At 42.8% G+C, this 21,883-nt stretch overlaps 2 protein-coding genes across 3 annotated transcripts in view; both read left to right on the top strand.

The window, feature by feature from the left end:
- The window catches only part of LOC121930369 (minichromosome maintenance complex component 3 associated protein), a 42,773-nt gene extending 39,989 nt beyond the window's left edge, over nt 1-2,784 (top strand). Inside the window, exons 27-28 of one of the 2 annotated variants that reach the window (XR_006103923.1) lie at nt 240-563; nt 1,161-1,289. Coding sequence is in view for 1 of the 2 variants with exons in the window: in XM_042466594.1 (XP_042322528.1) it covers nt 1,161-1,311; nt 2,267-2,410 (295 nt within the window). In the remaining variant the exon portion in view is untranslated. Of the gene's footprint in view, nt 1-239; nt 564-1,160; nt 1,312-2,266 lie in introns of those variants that run through there. The other variant, XM_042466594.1, reaches the window with a different exon arrangement.
- A 12,901-nt stretch (nt 2,785-15,685) lies between these two features.
- Nucleotides 15,686-21,883, top strand: part of LSS (lanosterol synthase) — a 30,338-nt gene continuing 24,140 nt past the window's right edge. The window contains 4 exon segments of the mRNA XM_042446887.1: nt 15,686-15,727; nt 15,729-15,768; nt 19,591-19,667; nt 19,669-19,700. Of these exon segments, the coding sequence (XP_042302821.1) occupies nt 15,686-15,727; nt 15,729-15,768; nt 19,591-19,667; nt 19,669-19,700 (191 nt within the window).

The raw sequence follows: 21,883 nt of genomic DNA, 5'->3' as shown, positions 1-21,883 counted from the left end.
AATGGGTATCGACATCCACTTAATAGGGCTATGAGGACAAGAGGAACAGTTGAAAATGGTACAATCCCAGGCATTGTGTGATTGTTTGTCTGATATTTAATTTGATGTTTGATGTTTTTAATTTGTTGCTTGCTTATTTTATCTATCTTGTATTATTATCTGTTGTTTTATATGTATTTTGTAGAATGTATGCTATTGGTAGGTTTCATTTTTATTGATTTTATTGTTTGTATGTACAGCGCTGTGTAAATCTACAGCACTATATAAATAATAATAATAATAACAACAACAACAATACAGCAATGGGGCCCAGCAACGCTGGCTGAATATCAGCTGCCAACACATAGTAACTGGTGGGATGTGCTGGATGGAAAGTAGGCTGATAGCTGGAGGCAAGATAATTTAAAGAGAGCCTTTGAACATGGAAAGACAGTTATAAAGATGGCAATCCTTGCAGCGACTGGACAGAGTGTGGTGATATAAAAGAAACTGGGAGGTATTAATATATACAGTACATCCTTCTGAGAAGGCTCTTGCAAATGGGAAGGAGAAATAAAAAAAATGTAAAGAGAGAGATAACTTCCTTATTTACGTGTCTTTGTTTACTTTCGCTACCTTTTTCTTTTCTTTTCCTTTCCTGTCCTTTTTCCTTCCTCTTTTTCTCTTCCACCTCTTCTTGTCTCTGTACATAATGTATGATAATATAGTAAATTTGAGCACTAGAACTAGAAGACCAATATTATATTAATAGACTACTGCTACTACTTTATGAAATATAATTAAGCAATCATGTTTCCATGGTCTCTGTGCAAACCTTTAATATAAAGATGTTTAAAGTAATATAATTTTTATAGGCTAACAGGAAGTATATTTAGTACAAAAATTCAAAAATATATGGGAAATTATTTATACCTACATTATAAGGTTAGGAATTTTATCTCGGAAGAAGAAGAACATTTCAGTAAAAATAGTACAAAAGGCAGTATGTTATACTACCTGAAATGGTAGTATTATTTGTACATATGTGTGTATGTTTATGTTGTTATTTGTAAATACACGTCTTTGTATGTTTAATAAAAATTTATTTAAAAAAAAGAAAAAGTAAGTGCATCATGTACGTTTGCAAATTATTTTTCTTTTTTTCTCCTTATTTGGTTTAGGTTTGATGATCAGCTGCAGCAGTTGCTAATCAATGACTCTCAGTTATTCCAGGATTCTCCATCTCTTCCTCTTTACCTTCCTGAAACGCTCGTGCATGTGCCTCAAATAATCCATCCACTTGCCAAAATGTCAACATCAAGAAGCCCAGAGGTAAAATCTATAAGAACATAATAGAACTCTGTAGGAAGCACAGAGAAGAGTGTGCTGGTGTGTTGTTGCTCTGTAGTTTAGATGCCTAATTTCCAAGTAGAAACAGTAAATGAGGCCAATTTTCCAGACTTGTTGTGAATGACAATGCTAGGACTCTACAGTAATTTACCCTGGAGAAATGTTATCGCCCCCTGATCAAAATGCGTAGAATTATCTTGAAATGAAAAATGAAGTCAAAGAAGTATCTACAGAGGAAACTGTTGTAGTATTGTCTAACTTCAGTTGCATTTGCATCAACTAAATAAATATGTGTTTTAGTCAGAAAAAAAGCTTTTAGATGTTGTAAACTGGTACAACTTGACTAGTTGTAGATAAGTAATCTATGATTGTCCATTGTGTCCAATGAATGCTACAAATTTGTGGTACTCCTGGAGAAGGGCAGGATTGTAACCATACCTGAACATAACACAAGACTAAAAACAAGTGTGTGCAAGAAATGCAGGGCTGTGCATGTAATCTCCACCCCAATTATTAAGTGGATTGATCAGATCCATTAATTAAATGGACTGAGTGTCCTCTTTTGGCTTCCATTCACATTCACTTCAACAAGTAAAAGCTTCTGTCCAGATGGGAAACTTGCTTTGTTGACAGGTTTTCCTAATGAAGCAAAGCCTCTACTTGCATTCCATTGGCCATAAGTAGAATCCCCCCCTCAGATCTTCCAACTGAACAGAGAAAGGCCAGACTATGATCGTGTGGCTGACACAAGCAATGATGTTGGAACAGGACTGTTCTGTATGTGCCATGTCCTTCACACATGATGATGTACTATGTTCAGACATAACAGCAGAACCAGGCTTCATTTAGTCTGGTCAGAGGTATACTTTTGCTTTACTGCTTTTTGATTCAAATTCAACAACATTTTCTGATTTTGTTTCCTCCTTTCCCACATCAGCCTGGAAATAAAGAACTGAAGGACCCAGATACCTCTCTGTCTCACAGACTTAAATATTTGAAACAACTGATAATGGCAAACAGAGAAGAAGAAATGGCTTGTGAACTCCACCTGTCTACATTGCTAGATGTGATTGATACGTGATCATGCTTAATCTAAACGTGTAAGAAAGCTCAAAAAACTCACATTGGATCACAAAGATATGTGAATAATCTGGATGGAAATCCATGTAAGAACAACAAGGACTTCTGTGAATGAAGTTTTCTGTGACTCCATTTGATAATACTTCTTTGTGATTGTATCATACTGTTAACAGCTCCCCAGTGTTGAATTTTGTGCTCTAATTTTGGCCACTTTCCTGTGTGCACTTAACCTGGGAGTAACCCTTATTTAATTCAGTAGGATTTACTTTCAGATGAGCCTGTGTTTGTACTGAATGTCGTTGTTTGTACTGAATTTCACAACTTCGAAGAGTTGGCAGTCTGTGATTTGTCATGAAATAAAATGGAAAAAAATGATTAGTTCCCAGTTTTATCTAGGAAATCAACTGTGTGGAAGGGGCAACCCCTTGTATATCACAAGGTAAGGGCTGGGCACTGTTTGAACATTGTGTTTCCACATCAGTGTAGGTGATGTTGGAGGCAGGGAAGATGCACTGATGGATGGGGAAGTAAGTTGCACTGTCTCTTAGGTGGGTTACACACCGCCAAAAAGTACGTGCTAGGCACGTACTATGGTTAGGAAAGGACGTCCTTTCCGGAAGCCCCTAACCCTAGTATGTGCCAAGCACGTACAAAATGGCGGCGCCCATTCTCCATGGACACTGCCATTTTGACATGGCATACACTTAGCATCCGCATGTTGCGTGCGCGGTTATGACGCTGCAAGTGTGGCATTGGTGCCTTGTGGTGTCATAACCGTGCCACAAGAAGAAGCCGCTTTTTGCGGCTTCTTTTTTCTGTGCGGAGGAGCCGCGCAGTTGGCCGCTGCGGCTCCTTCGCACAGCAAACGCGGGCGCCAGCAAACCGCCTTTTTGGGCGGTCTGTAAAGCGCCTTAGTTTCCCAACACATTTAAGAAAGTGAAGTACTATACAAAGTCTTGGATCCCATGTAAGCTAATTTAAGATGTTCGTGGAATGGAAATTTCTTCCCTCTTAATTGACCTCAGTTTTTACCAAGTATTGGAAGGAACTCTACCACAAAGCAGGGTGGGGAGCTTTTCTATCATGGACATTCTTACATTGACTTACAGAATGATTCTTATTGGAATCCAAGAAGAAATGAACTGCGTGCACGTTCATGTAGAATTTTCCATTCATAAAATGGCCAATATTTTGCATTGCAAATGGGGTTAGAGTTAGTCATGAAGGAGCACCATAGTGGAAATTTGAGTGACTTGTGCTTTCACAACTTTCCTCTTTTGTGGGTTATGAGCAGAGCTGACCTATCCATATGATTGTGTACAGCAGAAAGTGGAAGTCAGAAAGGCTGAGACCCCCTTTTATACAAATTAAAAGAGATGACTAGTCCCAAAAGACAAGTACAGTATTTCTGGTGTTGTCATTTTCATTAATGAATGGAAACACACCCATTAAGCAGACAGTAATGTGCAGAGCAACTGTAAGAATTGCTCTAGAAGTATGAAAACCTATGAAAGATATTGCAACAATGTGAGGGCAGTATTCTTAGTAATTTTACCAAAGCAGTCCCTCTGATTTTGTGTATGTGTTGTGAGTAAAAATGACAATAATCTGCCTACTCTAACATTGGAATAGTTACGTTCCAATTTTGCTTCGTTTTTAAAGGAGGAATTTGCTTTAGAAGAACAAAGAATGGTTGCTATTTTTTACTATTTGGGGAAGCATTGCATTTCAAATTATTTTTCCTTTGAGTAGACCCTGCTGATACAACGTTTGTAATGTCCAAATTCCTGTTATCAAGAATAAAATCATAGCTTCCCCATAATAATATCCTGAAATACAGAGATTGTAAAGTTGGCAATATCCTCTTTACTCAGGAATCAGAATCTTGATACTTTGCATATTTTAAAAAGAACATGTGTTCTCTCTTTCAGTGTACACTTTTAAAAATATATCATTCACTTTTTTAGTTAAGTGTAATGTTTGATTTTGATACTAGTATTTGCACTGAGAAGGTAGCATGATGAATGTCTTGAAGTTTCCTTTGCAGTATTTTTCTTAATATAATGCATACTATCATGGTTGGACTGTAGCTCATCGTCTAGAATAAATCAATTATTTATACACTTTTAAATTAATACTTGCAGCACCATCTGCGTACAGGTTTGATAGGTCCCTTTTACAACCTATTCAGAAGGAAAATGGTGGGGGTCAGGAAAGGCACAGATAAATAGAATAATAAGTAAGTATTTGAAATAAAGTATAGTTTTGCTTAGTTTTGCAAAGATATTGGACTAGGTACATACTGTGAGCCCACATGGTGTAGTGGCTTGAGCATTGGACTAGGACTCTGGAGGCCAGGGCTTGAATTTTTCTTGAGTCAGAAACCCACTGGGTGACCTTGGGCAAGTCATACTCTCTCAATCTTAGAGGAAGGCAAGGGCAAACCTCTGAACAAATCTTGCCAAAAAAAACACACGATAACTTTAAGGTCACCAAAAGTTGGAAATGACTTGAAGGCACACAACAACAACATACCCTGAAGACTTCCTGAGAAAGCTGTTTTTTCAAGAGTCTTGAAAAAATGAGGCAGATGGTTGCAAGGAGGCATTCAGTGAGGCAGTTCCAAGCTAAAAGGAATAAGATGGAGATGGATTGCAAGGGATGGAATGTATCATGATACAAGAGTTCAGAGATAAGTAGAGGGAGGCAGGTGGTAAGGCCCTGGAGAGGTTTGAAGGAAAGATTAAGAACTTTGTGCAAGTCTAGGAATGAACACTGTAGGGTCCCAGAATGAACAGTGAAAGGCATTAGGAGTGCACTTTGGGCAATGATATGGGAACAATGAGTGCTGAATGGAGAAAATGAGATCCCAACAAGAATATTGCAGAATAAGGCTAGAGATGATCGGAATGCAGGAAATAATTTTAAATGAGGGACATTTCTCAAGAAATTATAGCATATCATAGCAGAATCATTGTATTGAATTGTTCTTTTAATATTGTGAAGCTACTCTGAGTCCCAGTTCTGGGGAAAGAGTGGGATACAAATAAATATCATCATCATCCCACAACCAACTTTCACCCTTCTTTCTCATTACCCTTTTTCCTTACATCTTAATTCTCATTAATTAAGCAGCCTGAGAAGGAGTGATCAGGCAGACCCAGCTCCACCAGGGATAGCCTGAAGGAAGAGACTCCTCCCTCCTTAAATGTCATCTTCCTGCCTGAGAGGGAGTGATCAGACAGGCCCAGCTCCACCAGGGATAGCCTGAAGAAAGAGGCTCCTCCCTCCTTAACTGTCATCTTCCGGCCTGAGAGGGAGTGATCAGGCAGGCCCAGCTCCACCAGGGAGAGTCTGAAGGAAGAGACTCCTCCCTCCTTAACTGTCATCTTCCAGCCTGAGAGGGAGTGATCAGGCAGGCCCAGCTCCACCAGGGCTAGCCTGAAGATAGAGGCTCCTCCTTCCTTAACTGTCATGGTGCAGCTGGGGGACTGTCGTTCCGATAAGAGGGCCCTAACATCTGGTGTCCCTCAGGGAGCGATTTTGTCCCCCATACTATTCAACATTTACATGAAGCCACTGGGAGAGATCATCCGAAGACATGGGGCGCAGTGTTATCAGTACGCTGATGACACCCAAATATGTTTCTCTATGTCTCCGACTGATGCAGTGACTAGGGATGGCATCTCTCCTCTAAATGCCTGCTTGGAGTCAGTAATGGGCTGGATGAGGGAAAACAGACTCGGCCTGAATCCAGAGAAAACGGAAGTACTCGTGATAGTACTGGGGATGGCCTGGGGATGGATATTTGTCCACCTGTCCTGAACAGGGTCACGCTCCCCTTGAAGGACTCAGTTCGCAGTCTGGGGGTGCTTCTGGACTTGTCGCTCCACCTTACATCTCTGGTGGATGCGACGGTCAGGAGCACCTGCTATCAGTTTCGGCTGATACGCCAGCTGTGACCCTACCTGGGCCGGGGAGACCTGGAAACGGTGGTACATGCTCTGGTAACCTCTTGGTTGGATTTCTGCAATGCGCTCTACATGGGGCAACCCTTGTACCAAACCTGGAAGCTACAATTGGTTCAGAATATGGCAGCAAGGCTGGTCACTGCATGTTCCAGGACTAGCCATATAACACCTATATTGCAAGATCTACAGTGGCTGCCCATTCGCTTCCGGGCACAATACAAGGTGTTGGTAATTACCTATAAAGCCCTAAATGGCTTGGGCCCCGGGTACTTGGAGGACCGCCTCTCCCCATACAGTCCGCCCCGCACTCTCAGATCAGGCGGAAAACATTTGCTAAGAGTTCCAAAGTCAAGGTATTCTTCATCTTCTCAGAGGGCATTTTCTATCTCGGCCCCGCAGATTTGGAACTCTTTGCCCGATGAGCTCCGCTCAGTCACCTCTTTAGACCTATTTAGGAGAAATTTGAAGACCCACCTTTTCCGTCAAGCTTTCCCCCATGTGCCTTAATATTTTTCTCTCCTTCCTTGATGCACATTATTCGATCCAGCTATTTTGTTGTATGGCTTTTAATGATGTGGTTTTAATTGACTGTAATATAATGGTTTTTTAGATTCTTTTGTATAATTTTTTAATTCGGTATGGGTAGTTTGTTTGCACTGTCAGGGATATATGTTGTTGCTATTGTTTCATTTTATGTTGTAAACCGCTATGATCTATGTAGGAATAGTGGTATATAAATAAATTTTCATTCATTCATTCATTCATTCAAGAATTCTCATTCTACCTTCTTTTCACATCTTCCTTTTGTTACTTTCCTTCCTCCTTCCCTCACTTCCCTTTCTGCTCCCCAAACATACTTCTTTACACTTATTTACTCTCTTGCATTTTCTCATACCCAGTCCAACATTCATTATCTCTCTTTACCTTTCATACCTAGTTAATTTAATATTTCACTCCTACCAGACAATGTTTTGAAATCCCTGTTCCATGTGCGTGGGTTGCAGTGGTGGTGTATCATTGGAGTTGGAAGGAGGGAACAAACGGGTTTAACTGGGTTCCCATTCATAATTTTATTATCCGTTCCCCCTCTTATAGATCAGCCACTTGATAATAAAAGGTGCACATCTAGTCAAACCACAAAGTTTATTAGGAGCACGCCTTTGTGAGAAATGCTGCAGGTTCCTTTGAAACGGAAGAAATGATTGTGCAGCTTACTTAGGCCTATGGATTCCGTCAGGTGTGCATGCATTGCACACACACGTGCTTTTCCTTCTTTGGTGAAGGATGTCCAGCTCTTAGTGGCTTCTCCCATCGTAAGAAATGTAGGCAAAAGAGGGTGGTATGGCAGTGGAAAGTTCAAGCAGAGGTATATAAGTATATAAATAAAGTTTTCCCACTTTTCATTCACATCATGCTTGCATTGACCTGTTTCTGCTCCCACCCTCTCAGTGCTCTGCAGGCAAATTGCTAAGCAGAAAGGAGGAGCATTGCTCTTGCATAGGCCAAGCATACATACCATTTTAAATGGGACAGTGCTGCACTTTTTTCATATTTCCAGACTGTCCCATCATTTTAATATAAATGTCAATTGTGTCCCATTTTCAAGGAAAATGCCCTGTTCTGTTGCAAAATGGTTGGAAATTGTGGTTGTCAAAGAAAAAAAAAGTGTAATGGAGTATAAGATGTTTTATGATGAGGTGTGGAAGGATCAAAATTTGTTGCGTAAGATTACTTCATCATAGTACGATCGTGGTGAAATACATCATCATCGTAATCTTTTATTACGATCGACAGATCCAATAAGAGACTTAAGCATGAAATATGTACAAACAACATCGAAAGGGAATAAGCAGTACAATAAAACAATACAACAGTTACTATCAGCTTTCATCTAAAACACAACAAGCTTTAATCCTCTTTGCCTCTGAAGGAAATTTAGCAACAGCCAGTGTTGCATTTAGGGTCTCCTCCAACAGGAGCCTGGTATTGCTTCTTGCAATATCAAGAGTTTGACCTGCCCCACATTCACCCCCGTGGGTTTCCATGGCTGGGAACTGAACCCTGGCCTCCAGACTCATAGTCTGATGCTCTCAAACCACTAGGCCACACTGCCTCTCTTGTAGTGGTCCCCAAAGTGAAGAGCATTCTCTTGAAGAGAATTTTGGACTTCATTTCCCAGAAGCCTCAGCCACGTTGGCCAATGGTCAGGGATTCTGGGAGCTGAAGTCAAAAGATCCCTCCAAGAGCACAGTTTGGGGACCACTGTTGTAGATATTGAGAGAGATATATAGCTATGTATAGGGGTGTGTGTGTGTGTGTATGTATATATATATACATACACACAAACACACACATATAGTATAGATATGTGTACGTGTATATATAGAGATAGAGCAGTGTCCCCCAAACTGTGCCCTTAAAGAGATTTTGGACTCCAGCTCCCAGAAACCTCGGCCATTTTGGCCAATAGCCTGGGATTCTGGGAGCTGGAGTCCAAAATCCCTGAAAGGGCACAGTTTGGGGACCACTGTCAGCAGAATCGACAGATAATTATATAGCCAGATATAGTTATTGGGTGTCTGCAGAGAGATATGGATATGTATCTTTCTCCACACATTCCACATAGGGATTAATGAAGAACAGGCGAGTGTATAGGACAAACTCAGGAGTTACAATGGAACTCCACTCCCCGCCGTGATTGGCTGGCGCCTTTGTGGGCCCCGCCCACAGCCTCATCAGCGGCCGCCGTGATTGGCCGGCGCCTTCGTGGGCTTATATCAGTCCAGATCGGGCGTTCTCTGATTGGTCTCCTGGGGGATGTAGTTTTTTCCTGGTCATGCCTCGGCCAAGGAGTCCTATAAAAGACTTCGCGTCCCAGCATGCCTCTGTACAAAGGGAGTTTGCAGGTGTAGGAGTTCTGTCAGGGCTGCATCTTTCCTGAGAGGCACATCTGTCCAGGAGAAGGAGAAGGAGGATGGAGGGGACGTGAGTATGGGGTGCTTCCTTCCAAATCTGGGGGGATATTGTGAGACACTCCCTTAATTTGGCTGTTATTGTGAGACACTCCCTTAATTAATGCAGTCCTGGGAGGAATCTCTGAGCTGTTTTACTTGTGAAGGCAGTCAGTGTTCACTTCACTTGTGAATGCAGTGTTCATTTTACTTGTGAATGCAGTGTACACAATCAGTGTTCAATTTTACTTTGTGAAGGCAGTGTACAACTTGTGAATGCAGTGTTCATTTTTATATGTGTGTGTTTTTACTTGTGAAAGCATAATCACAGCGTAACTCGTCAGTGTTCATTGACCTTTAAAGCAGATTTACTTGTGAATGCTTGTTGTTTTCACTATTTGTAAAAGCAGTGTTTCACTTTAATATTGTGTGTGTTTGTACTTGTGGAATCAATGTGCACTTGTGAGTGCAGCCAGTTGTTCGCTTGCTGGTGAAAGCAGTGGTTCACGTTTATTATTGTGTGTGTTGAACGTGTGAAAGCCATATTCACTCTTATCAGCAGTCATGTGTTCATTTACCTTTGTGAAAGCAATAGCCAAACTCACCGAATGGAGCGTTCAACCATCATGTCGATAAGCCGGACACAGTCATTTACGTTGTGAATGCATGGTCCCAGTTTTAAACCCAGTCACAACTTGGCGAAATGCAAGTGTACACTTGGATCTAAAGCCAGTGTCCCATTTTACTTGTGAAATGCCAGTGTACACTGAGAAACGCGTGTGTCATGTTACTTGTGAAATGCCAAGGGTCACCTTGACGAAGCGCAGTGTTCATTTCACTCTTGTGAATGCAATGCAATACACTTAGTAGAAAGCATGATATCATTCTACTTTGTGAATGCACCACTTGTTCATTTTACAGTACTTGTGAATGCAGTGGTACACTTGGGATGCAGTTGTTTCATTTTCCTTACGTGTGAATCAGTGTACACTTGTGAAACAGGGTTCACTTTACTCTTGCGAATGCAGTGTCCACCGTGCAGAAAGCAGTGTCCTCATTTACTTGTGGAATGCATGTAACACTTGAGAAATGCATGAGTCTTGTACTTGGTGAATGGCAGTTGTACACATTGTGAAACGCATTGCATTTTACTTGTGAATCAGTCACGTACACTATGTCAGACAAACGCATTACGGAATCTAACTTAACACTTTCTACTACTTGTGAATCAGTGTACACTTGAGAAAGGCAGTGTTTCGTTTTCACTTTGTGAAATGCAGTTGTATCAGGTTACAGTACTTGTAATGCAGTGTACAGCTTGGGAATGAATGTTCATTTTACTGGTGGAATTGCAAGTTGTACACTTGGGAAAGCAGTGTTCCACTTTAACAGTGTACCAGCAAACCTGCCAAACCGTGACACCTCAACAACTTGAGAACCAGGGTTCAGTTTACGTGTGAATGCAGGGGGTACACGTTGTCAAAGCATTTCTCTTCATTTTACTTGTGAATGCAAGTGTACACTTGTGAAACAGACCCATAGCATTAACAACTTTTACAACGCCAGTGATCACCCCGACACCAATTCAGCATGTACACTGAGAAAAGCAGTGTTCAACTTGTAACCTTAGTGCCACAAAATGCCAAGTGAATCAAACACGTTGTGAACGCCAGTGATTCAACGTGACATTGTGAACATGCCCCACGTGTAACACTTGATGACTGCAGTGTTCATTTTACGTGTGAAGGCAGTGTCACACTTGAAAGCAAGCCAGTGGGTTACATTAATAATATACACTCTGTGACATGCAGTGTACCTGAGAAAGCGTTCGTTCATCTTTGACGTTGAATGCAGTGTAAACACTTAGAGAAAGCCAAGTGGTTCAGTTTACTTGTGAATGCAGTGTACACCTGCAACCATGCCCAACAGCACACGACAATGCCGTTCATTTAACTTCTGAATGCACACTGAAACAGTGTTCATTTTAACAGCCATCCTTACGATAAGAATGCAGTGTACACTGTTTGAATGCAGTGTTCATTTTACTTTTGAATGCAGTGTACACTGGTGAAAGCCAGTGTTTCACTTTGGCTTATGATTGAACACAATATTAACTCGTAAACATAAGTAAAATAATAATACAGTAATCAATGCATTGACTAAAGAAGCAGAAATAAAAGCAGACAAAAACCTGCAGCAGAAAATCGGCAAGTATTTTAGCATCTAAAACCAGACTTTAAGGAGGACATTGACAAGGACCCTTTTCTGGACAGCGACCGGGAGCTTGCAGCCATGCTATGTCATGGTCTTAGCTTGGTAAAGCTAAGCAATCTTGGCTAGTTCACCAGTAATGCAGCTGGTTTTCCTTTCTTCGTTTTTTGCAATGCGTGGAGATCAAAATATCCTCTCCTCATCCCCCCATCGCCTCCTGTGTGACCTACCTAGCACAGCCCGGTATTTTCAGTGGTTTTCATAGTGTCATTCAGTTCAACATGTTGGTCTACCTTCCGCAGTTCAGAAGCATGTGACTCTCCACCTAATATGTTTCCCCGAAGATCTATACAAGAAGGTTCAGTGGAGCTCCCTAACAGCGTTCCCAATTTCCGGGGAATTCCCCTGGAATCCAGGGAATTAATTAAGTACTTTCCTGGGATTTTGACTGATGTCCAGAAATACTGGGGAATTCGGGGATTTGGGATTTTGGTAAACACCCCTGGGGAACATGGGCAACACTGTCCCTTAATCAAAAACTGAATACCGCAAAAAACCACAAATATCTTTTGTGGGTGCTGAGATAGTGCACTTTACTCTGTAATGGGTGTTTGTGATCAACTTTGTTTCACGCACAACACTTATAATATTCAGTGGTCCCTCCACATTTGCCGGGTTACGGGAGAGGACCCCAGGAAGTGGAAAACCAGCAAATAAAAAAACCACTGCAGTTGGCCCTCTGTAGTACAGATTTTTTTTTATCCACGGATTCAACATCCACAGACTCAAAATACTTTAAAAATATAAATTTGCAAAGCAAAACCTTATTTTATATAAGGGACACCATAGCACTATACCATTGTATTAATGGGACTTGAGCATTCCATGGATTTTGGTATCTATGGTATTCCTTGGAACAAAACCCCTGTGGGATACCAAGGCCCACGTGTAACTTTTGCCTGGAGAGATACCTCTCAAGGAATCTCCAGGTCCTCTAGCACAACGTTATGGTCAACAACCCAACAAAAGTTGATCATAGAATCATGGTGGGAAACCTACAAATGAGTAGAGAGTGTTTTCTCTAGGGACTTCTATACACAACAAGCAGGTCAACCCAGCCAGAATGCGCAGAGGAGCTAGAGATTCTTCAGAGAACATATTAATCAATGTCACAAATAATCAGTCACAAAAGGCAAAAACCTGCAGATGCAGCAGGGCCAGGTGTATATGGATGTCCAGACAAGAAACCTGCTCTCCTTTCCATTCTGACTGCAAGTGGATGGATCTATGAAACTCGGGACTTATAGTTGGGGAAGGTGCTACAACTCCTACCGGAGAATCTAACAACCTTGCCAAACTATGAGCCGGTTACAGACTGCCAAAATAAAGTCTTCCGGGGCTCTTTGGAAGTATGCGTTTAAATGATGTATGGGTCCTAAAAGTCTGGGGTCGCACCAAAGCCACACGACCATTCCTAAGCACTGGAGTGCAGCTTGGTGCAGTTTCCAGATTCTTAGGATGCATGCATCATGAAACAGTATACCTCCAAAAGAGACCTGAAGCAGCTTTATTTTGGCAGTCGGTAACAGGCCTAAGACTCCCATGACTCCATAGCATGCTGCCACACAGAGTAGAGCCATGCTGTTTTAGAGTAGACTGTTTCAGTGGTATGATGAGGGAGTTGACTCAGCGACCGCCCGTCCGTCGAACCCTAATTAAGAACCAACAAAATACTGCTGTGGACTTTAATAACTTTTCGCAGATAAAATCTCTCGGATAAGGGCTGATCTTGACGCTGGCATTAAAACAGAAACAATAGAGAGGTATCCAGAGCTTCTGTGGACTCTATAAGCTGGATCACTTTGAGTTTGTTAACAACCGATGAAGTGGACAAGTTCCTTGATTAAAGAAGACAACGTTCACTCTCAATCCCTCCCTTCTGGTTGACCGCGCCAGGGAGAGATGCAGTAAACTAAAATTGTTACGATTAATAATTAATGCCATCCTTCCGGGGAGGACAATTTCCATCCAAATTAAAACTAGCAGTATTTAAACCCGCTACTGAAAAAACCCCTCGCCTGGACCTCCTGGTGAGAAACAATTATAACTGAGACCCGCTGGCCATTCTTGTGGCAAGATAACTGAAGAGAGCGGTAGCCTTCCAACTCCAAGCTGTCTTGGATGAAACTGATTATCTGGACCCATTTCAAACCGGCTTCCAGGGGCGGATAATACGGAGATGAGATGGCCATGGTCACCTTATCGATGATCTCTGGGCATTGACAGGTTAAGTTGACCTTGTTTGGTGCTCTTGGACAATCTCAGCGACTTTCGATACCACATAGACCATGTATCCTTCTGGAAACACCTGAGGAGTTTGGTTATCAGGCACGCACTCCAGTGGTTCCGATCCTACCATTCAGGCAGATTCCATATGGTGAGCTGGGAACACTTGCTTCTCAAGAGGGAACGACATCTGTTGTCCCTCAAGGAGCTATTCTGTCCCCCATGCTGTTCAACATTACATGAACACCGACTGGGAGAATCATCTGGAGACAGGGCGCAGTGTTTATCAGTACGCTGATACACCCAAATATGTTTCTCTATGTCTCCGACGACTAGAGCGCAAATGGCGGAGAACAATCAAGGACTTAGCCGACAAGGCACTCCTTTAAAGCACTACAATGGCTTGGCCCGAGTTACTTGAGGGAATGCCTCCCCTACAACCATCTGCCCCGCACTCTCCCAGAACATCTGGGAAGAATCTATAGTATTATCCCAAAGGTCAACTAACAACAGCTTCCCATGAGACGTACACAGCCATGGTCCCCAAGTTATGGAACAACTTCCGGAAAGATATCCGTCTCATCAACCACTTTAGATGCCTTCAGAAAAGCACTTAAGACGGATCCTTCCGCCAGCCTACTCATCCGACCTCTTGAAGAACATAAGGGAAAAAAAACCCACCACCGATTTTCAACGGTGCATTTTAAATGATGTTTTTAATGTTTTGAATTAAATTTTAGGTAACTTTTTGTTTTATTGTGTTAAATTGGATGTATTGATGTTTGTGACTATTTTATTGGTTGTAATCCTGCCTTGATCCATCAGAGAGTCGGAGAAAAATACAAATAAAAATCATATTAAGTATTATTAGTATTATTAGTAAAACCCAAATGGGTCCAATTGGTTTTTCATAATGGCAGCTGCCTGTCATGATGGGAAAAGAGCCCAAAAGGTAAGGGGTGAATTGGTCCAGAATCTACTCTGGACAGCCTGGAATATTCTGACAAATGTAGGCAAGCCCAGATTGGTGAAAATCCCCTGCCAACTTATCTGTACAAGTGCACCCAAATCTAGTAATATTTTATTTTAGGATAAAGCAAAGTTTTCTCTCGAGAGCATCAGCCATGTGAACAACATGAAATTAACAAAACAAGGAGAGAGATGGTAGCAATAAAGTTTGGGTAACTTGGTGACTGCAGCAATTTGAAGCTGAAGTCCTGATCTATGTAGGTTGTGTGGCTTTTACTCTGAAACAATTAAGAGGATTCCATTCTGAAACTGATTTGTTTTTTGGGTCACTCATGAATTTTGCGGAGAAGACAGTGGTCCATATAAAAACAATCCTGCTACAGATTTAAACAACGCTGGCATGTGAGTAATGAGAAGGACGCAAGTGCTGGCAATATCTGGCAGATGGACAATGATTGTGATAGGGAGCAAACTGGACTTGAGGCTCACTCCCTGGGCTGGACACTGTAAGTGGGCTGATAATCCCTGGGTTACGGTGAATGAATGTGGAGTAGAATGCAGACATGTAGAGAGAGTGAGCCATGCTTAAGAACTGTGCTTCTGCTGAGCTGGTTTTGTCAGAGAAGGGGCTTTCAACTTTCTGTTGCTGTGCCACAAAAGCTGCTGCCTACATTGTGTTGGCAAGGCTGATTAAGCCAAGAGACCACCAAGGTACTCCCTTTGAACATATTAGTCACTTTCTTCTTTTCTGTATTTTTTTAATGAATATTAATCCTGTGGCAGAGTTTATCTCGTTATTTCTTCCCCATTCCTCTTCTTCATTGTGTTTTGGCAGATTAAGTCTTTCCAGTCTTGCCTAAAGTCTACAGCAACAGAGGCAGCCAATAAATGGGGTACAATTCTACGCAGCTGCAAGCAGAGGATGGCCATTTGGGCTGGGGACTATGGAGGACCGCTCTTTCTGTTGCCAGGTACAATTTTTCAGACAGACCTCAGACACCTTCTTCCCAAGTCAAATAAACAGGGCAGCCCAGATGGGGGAAACATAGCAACTGCTTCTGCTTTTCTCTCATGTTGCCAACCCATTTGCCACGGTCTTTGGACAAATGGGTGGCTGTGGTGGCTGGGATGGAGAGTTCATGGAACAGTGAATGATAAGATGCTAGAAAACACTTGCTGAGATGTCCCGCCAAAATCATTTTTAGTATCTGTAAAATATCCATAATGGATGGTTACATTGGTGAAAGGCCTAAAAATGCATATATGATGGTTCGCACAGCAGGGGAGGAACGTCTTGGAGGTGTATTTAGCTGAATGCGAGCCTCCCAGACGGCCCGCCCCGTGGCGTTCTTCAGGTGTTGGAGCTTTCACAGCGGGGGCAGTGAAGACGCTCACCTGGGTCCGTTCGGACCCGTAGCTTCCATACCGCCTCCACTCGGAGGACGCTGCAAAAAGAGAGGCAGCTTCCACACGGGCGCCCAAAACCGCGCTTTTTTTTCTTTTTCCGCAGGAGAAGTGCGCAGCTTCGCACTCTGCAGCGTCTAAGCACGGCGGCAGAAAGCCTGTCTGCGCATTTAAAAGTGCCCAAGCCCCTTAAACTTTCCCCACCTCTCTGCCCAAAAACAATGTTGGTCTCCTGCCAGCTGGGGATCAGCTGGTGTGGCATCCTTGTCCACTTGCACGTTTGCCAATGTCACCAGCATCATGGACCCTCCTCTCCTTTGGCCCCGCGCTCCTCTTGAATCTGCATGCGCAGCCACAGCTGTATCCAGCTGCCACCGCTGTCCCCCTCCATCTCCCCCACCTCCTTTGTACAATATTCAATATTACCAGTTTATAAAAGCGTTTTTAGTGTTAGGTGAAAATGGCAGAGGAATGTGTGAGGGGTGCACTTAAAGTCCCACACTTTCCAAGCAGCGCAGGCGTACGGATGGCTCTAGGGTTAGGTTAGGGTACAAGGCTTAAAATGCGCCGCAGCTGTCCTCAGCTTCCACAGCTGCATGGCAGCGACGGGATGGCAATTAAAGCCTGACTGCAAACTGCGCAGTGTTCCAAGACCCCAACTCACTAGGACGAGGAGCTTTTAAATGGCAACTTAAAGTAGCGGCGTAGCAATTCGGGTGATACCGGTGCAGCAGCTCTCATGGCTCTTCCTCCCCTTCTCGATATGTGTCCAGCATTCAGAGGGAGGACCTGCCCAGTTTCTGCAAAATGTTTGGCGGGACCATATACTTATCAGGTCAGCCGTCTCAGTATGAGACCAGACTTCCCCTTGCCTTTTGTCGGGGTGCTGTTGGGATGGCTGAGCCATCCGCCTGTGGCAAAGGGGAGCCCCACACACTGTGGCCAGTACAGCCGACTGACTTGCCCTTTCCCAGGTGAGAATGGCGCAGGAATGTGTTAAGGGTGTCACTTTAAATCCCAAACTTCCCTTTCACTTTCTACAACCAAACAATCCGCCGCGCAAAACCTTACAACTTCCCGCGTTCTAGGCAACGCAATGCGGCACAAGATTGGGCTCGAGGGTTAGGGTTACGAGGCTTAAAATGCGCCGCAGCTGTGCCGCACTTCCCACAGCTCCATGGCACGGACGTTGCAATTAAAGCTTGACGCAAACCACGCATGTCCCGGTACCCGACCCATTATCGACGCAGCTGACACGGAGCTTTTAAACCGGCAACTTATATTTGCGGCGTAGCAATTCTGACGTATCGGTGCAGGGCTTACAGACGGAGCTGCGCAGGTACACCCGCAAATCAAAAAGAAGCGGAAAAAGCAGCACCCTTTTAATAATGCCGCTTCTTCCCCGCTTGGGGGTGCGGGGGGCGTGTTCATGACGGCATTCAGGTAAAGCAGCGTCTGAAGCCTACCTTCATGCGTCATGAGTACATCCCTTTTTGCCCGTCTGTAACCCGCCACTGTAAAGAAGTGGTTTAGGCCAAAGAAATCCATGAGTGTGAAGACAGAAATTGTAGTAAACACCAGATTGTAACTTGTTGATACACTACACTAGCATAATGGTTGGTTACATTAACAGCGTTGCAGTTTTTTTGGGGGGGCACAGTGGTGGAAGGAAATGCAACAAATTGCCATTGTCGTGTAAGTGGGAAAGCCCAACCCCCACACATTCTGGCTTTAAACACAAAACCCCGCAAGGAGTTAGCTGATTCAGTGCACAACTTTGCATGTTCGACTCTCTGTAATAATTCAGAAAGCCTCACACCCTCCCATATAAATTGATACAATCTACTTTTACCATTCCCTGTAGTGTGAGGTTTGGCTGTTTGGGTCATCTGGAGGAACTTCTCTGGCAAATCTTTCTGCAGTGACCTTTGTCACTGGTGGAGAGATGCAGTGCTTGCTTTAGATACCATAATGGATCTAGGGATGGAGATTGGTTGATGACCAAGTCCAAGCAGGCAGCTGATTTTTTTCTACCTTGGTAATTATAATTACATCAAGAATGTGCTTTTGGCTTCTCAGATTATAGAATCAAGAGTTGGAAGAGAGCACAGGGCCATCCAGTCTAACCCCGTGCCATCAGCGAAATCTAAATCAAAGCATCCCCAACAGGTGGCCATCCAGCCTCTGTTTAAAGACCTCTAAGGAAGGACCTCCACTACACTCCGAGGAAGTGTGTTCCACTGTCGAATAGCCCTTACTGTCAGGAGTTCCTCCTAAGTTAGGTGGGAATCTCTTTTCCTGTAGGTTTGCCATCCATTGCTCCAGTCCTAGTCTCTGGAGCAGCAGAAAACAAGTTTGCTGCTCCCTCCCAGTGTGACATCCCTTCAAGTATTTAAACAGGGTTATCATATCAAGCTCTTAACCTTCTCTTCTCCAGGCTAAACATCCCCAGCTCCTAAGTCTTTCCTCATAGGACATGGTTTCCAGACCCATCATCATTTTAGTCACCCTCCTTGGGGCACACTCCATTTTCTCAACATCTTTTTGAATGTGGTCGCCCAGAACTGGACAAAAATTCCAGGTTGGGGCCTGACCAGAGAAGAAATACAGTGGCACTTATACTTCCCCTTGATCTAGACACTATACTTCTATGATGCAGCCTAAAATCGCATTGCCTTGTTAGCTGCCAAATCGCACTGTTGAGTCAGGTTCAATTTGTGGTCTACTTGGATCCTAGATCCCTTTCATACGGAGTTTCGTTCAGCCAGGTATCCTCCCATCCTCATATCTGTTGCATTTCATTTTTTTTTTCGCCCTAAGTGCAGTACCTTACATTTCTCCATGTTGAAATTATTAATTTTTTGCTTGGCCCAACGTCCAATCTGTTTTAACTTTTGGTCATTTGAATTTTATCCGTCCCTGGATATTAGCTACTCCTCTAGTTTGGTGTCATCTGCAAATTTGATAATTATGCCCCCAATTCTGTCATCCAATGTATTGATAAAGTGTAGAATAACACTGGGCCCAGGACAGAACCCTGGGGGACCCCACTGGTTGTCACTTCTCTCCTCCAGGATGAAAAGGGAGCCATTCTTGAACACCCTTTGGGTTTGGCTGGTCAACCAATTACAAATTCATGTAACAGTTACTTTTTCTACGCCCACTTTCACTAGCTTGTTTGCAAGAATGTCATGGGGACACTGTCAAAGGCCTTACTGAAATCAAGACAAAACTATATCCACAGCATCCCTTCATCTACCAAGCTGGTAATTTTATTAAAAAAGAGATTAGATTTCCTTTAAATGTCAGCTCCCATTCTTGTGAAAAGTTCCCATCCGTGCTACTTTCATGAATGCTTGTCTCGCCGTGCTGATCTTTTTTTTGAACAGGGCTCCTCATCGCCTGCCATGTTGCCAGGATCCCACTACCAGAGGAAAGCAAGAAGGAGATGGTACGCTACTTGCACTACAGTGCAGCTCCCAGATGGAGGATGGGGCCTGTGAGTAAATGAAAAACCCAGTGCCTTAGCAGGAAAGCAAAAGAAAATTCCATCATGTTTAAAAAATGCCATGTTAGATGGCGTATACAGTAGGTGACTTTGAGCCTGCCATGTTTCCTACGGACACTTCCATCTCATGAGTCAGTGTGTGTTGTCTCTGAAGGTATGGAAGAATATGACAGTGGTACCCCCGGGATACGAATTGATCACGTTACGAAATTTCCGGATACGAAAAAGTTAGATTGAAAAAACTGTTCCGGAGACGATATTTTTTCGGGTTACGAAATTTTTTTGGCGCAAATTCAAACGCAAAGCGCGGCTAGCGGCTTCAGCGCTAAAAAAAGCCTTTTCGGGTTGCGAAATTACTCGGGTTACGAACGGAGCGGCGGAACGAATTAATTTTCGAACCCGAGGTAGCACTGTATTTTAATTTTGATGGTCCATTTATAAGCAGAGGTTGATTTACACAGTATATGTCTTTGTCTGGGATTCACATGTTATACTGCTTCATTCATTTGAAAACCACTTCCCTGTATTAGAAAGGTTGTAGAATGGCAGTAAACATTTTTCATTAACACTGCATTTGCACATTGGTGCGGTTGGTGGCTTTCCTACACTTAAAATATGACGTAACAGTATACCACCCTGCTTGCTCCATCTCCTGTCCCATGATTGTTATTTAAAAAGGAATGACAGTGTTAGGGAATCACCTCCACTCCTTGCCTGATTTGAGAAGATGAACAAATGCACTAACACCACTTCCACCATTATTTTCTACTGCTTTCCTCCACACAAATTAACACACGGTTCTGCTTTTGTGTTTACTTTTTTATACCCTTGTATGAATTTTACTCCTTTATTTTACGCATTAAACTTTCCTAAACTCTGTAGTTTGTCTGGGCATTGGATTACATCAGAACGTGCTATTGCATTACTTGTATATCTTTAAAAGTAAAATAATATTTTAAAAAATACTGAGGATAGAAAACAAATTACACACTTCTTTTGAGAGTCCTTGTGTCTCCCCAGTCCAGTCCAGCCGTCAAAGGGAGTAAATTAACACACAACACACACTGGCCCCCTATTTCTCATACAATAGAATATGACATTGAATTAAAATTCCAGGCAAAAAGGTTTGCTGGCATAGTGCGGTTGTTGTATAAGGTGTAGTGCAGTGTGATAACCCTCCTAACTGGCTAACAGAAATTAAAATAAAGCAAACTTTTATATGTTTTCTTTTTGAAAGCATCTGCCCTGTCATTCTCTAGTTTTGTTTCTGAATAAAAGACTACCTCTCTTAGGACTTCTAAACCTGAGCTTAAGTCCTGTTGCTCCTAAGATGTCTTGATCTGGAGACTGGATCCAGACTTGAGTTGTGTGTTTGCCAGAAATGCCAGTGAGTGGTAGGACAAGGAGCCCAAGATTTTCTTATCCTGAGACAAAATACAGAATCTTTGGCCATCTCTCCCCCCCTTCCTCAGTTGCTGCTCAACATCTAGGACGTTAAGTATACATTTAACATTGGCGGACTGATCACCAGGAATGTGACTTGAACAGCAGAGATAAAGAAACAGGCCATCTGCCTGAGGCCAGAGCTAATGCACTAGGCAAATTGGCTTGTGTACAGAGTTGAAATTCAGAGATTACCAGACATCTAGTAACGCTGGCTTGGCTCTCATCTACTTTGTCTAAAAAGCTAGAAGCCTAACAGTATTATGCACCTGTTATCTCCCACCTCATCCACTCTGCCTTCTCCAAACTTCATTGTGTTGTTTTTTTATTACCTAGAAAAATCGGAATTTACTCCCAATAACATAATATTCCTAGTAAGGAGTGAATGAGAAGCAAATAGCTTAGATATTGCTAGTGCTGCTGTGATGCCCAGACATTTTGACCCTTAAATGTGCAGAAAGGGTAGAGTTCAGGATGTGTCATTTCGGATAAGTGTTGGTGCAAACTAGCCCTCATTCATCAGCAGATGCAGGCCTTCTGTGAAGGGAAACACCACCTGAAACTCCTAGAGTCTACATTTTGTGAATTCTGAATACAGCCTTCATCATTATTTCCCATAAAAAGCTCAACTCATGTCCTCTTTGGGCCCGAACAGACAGGCCATAATAAAGCTGCTTCGAGTCACTTTGGTGCTGTTAAATGACATATGCATCTAAGGAGCCAGAAGATGT

Source organism: Sceloporus undulatus, chromosome 1 (assembly GCF_019175285.1).
Source record: "Sceloporus undulatus isolate JIND9_A2432 ecotype Alabama chromosome 1, SceUnd_v1.1, whole genome shotgun sequence".
NCBI classification, from domain to species: domain Eukaryota; kingdom Metazoa; phylum Chordata; class Lepidosauria; order Squamata; family Phrynosomatidae; genus Sceloporus; species Sceloporus undulatus.
The sequence above is the reverse complement of the archived record's forward strand: the minus strand, read 5'-3'. Positions and strand labels throughout refer to the sequence as shown.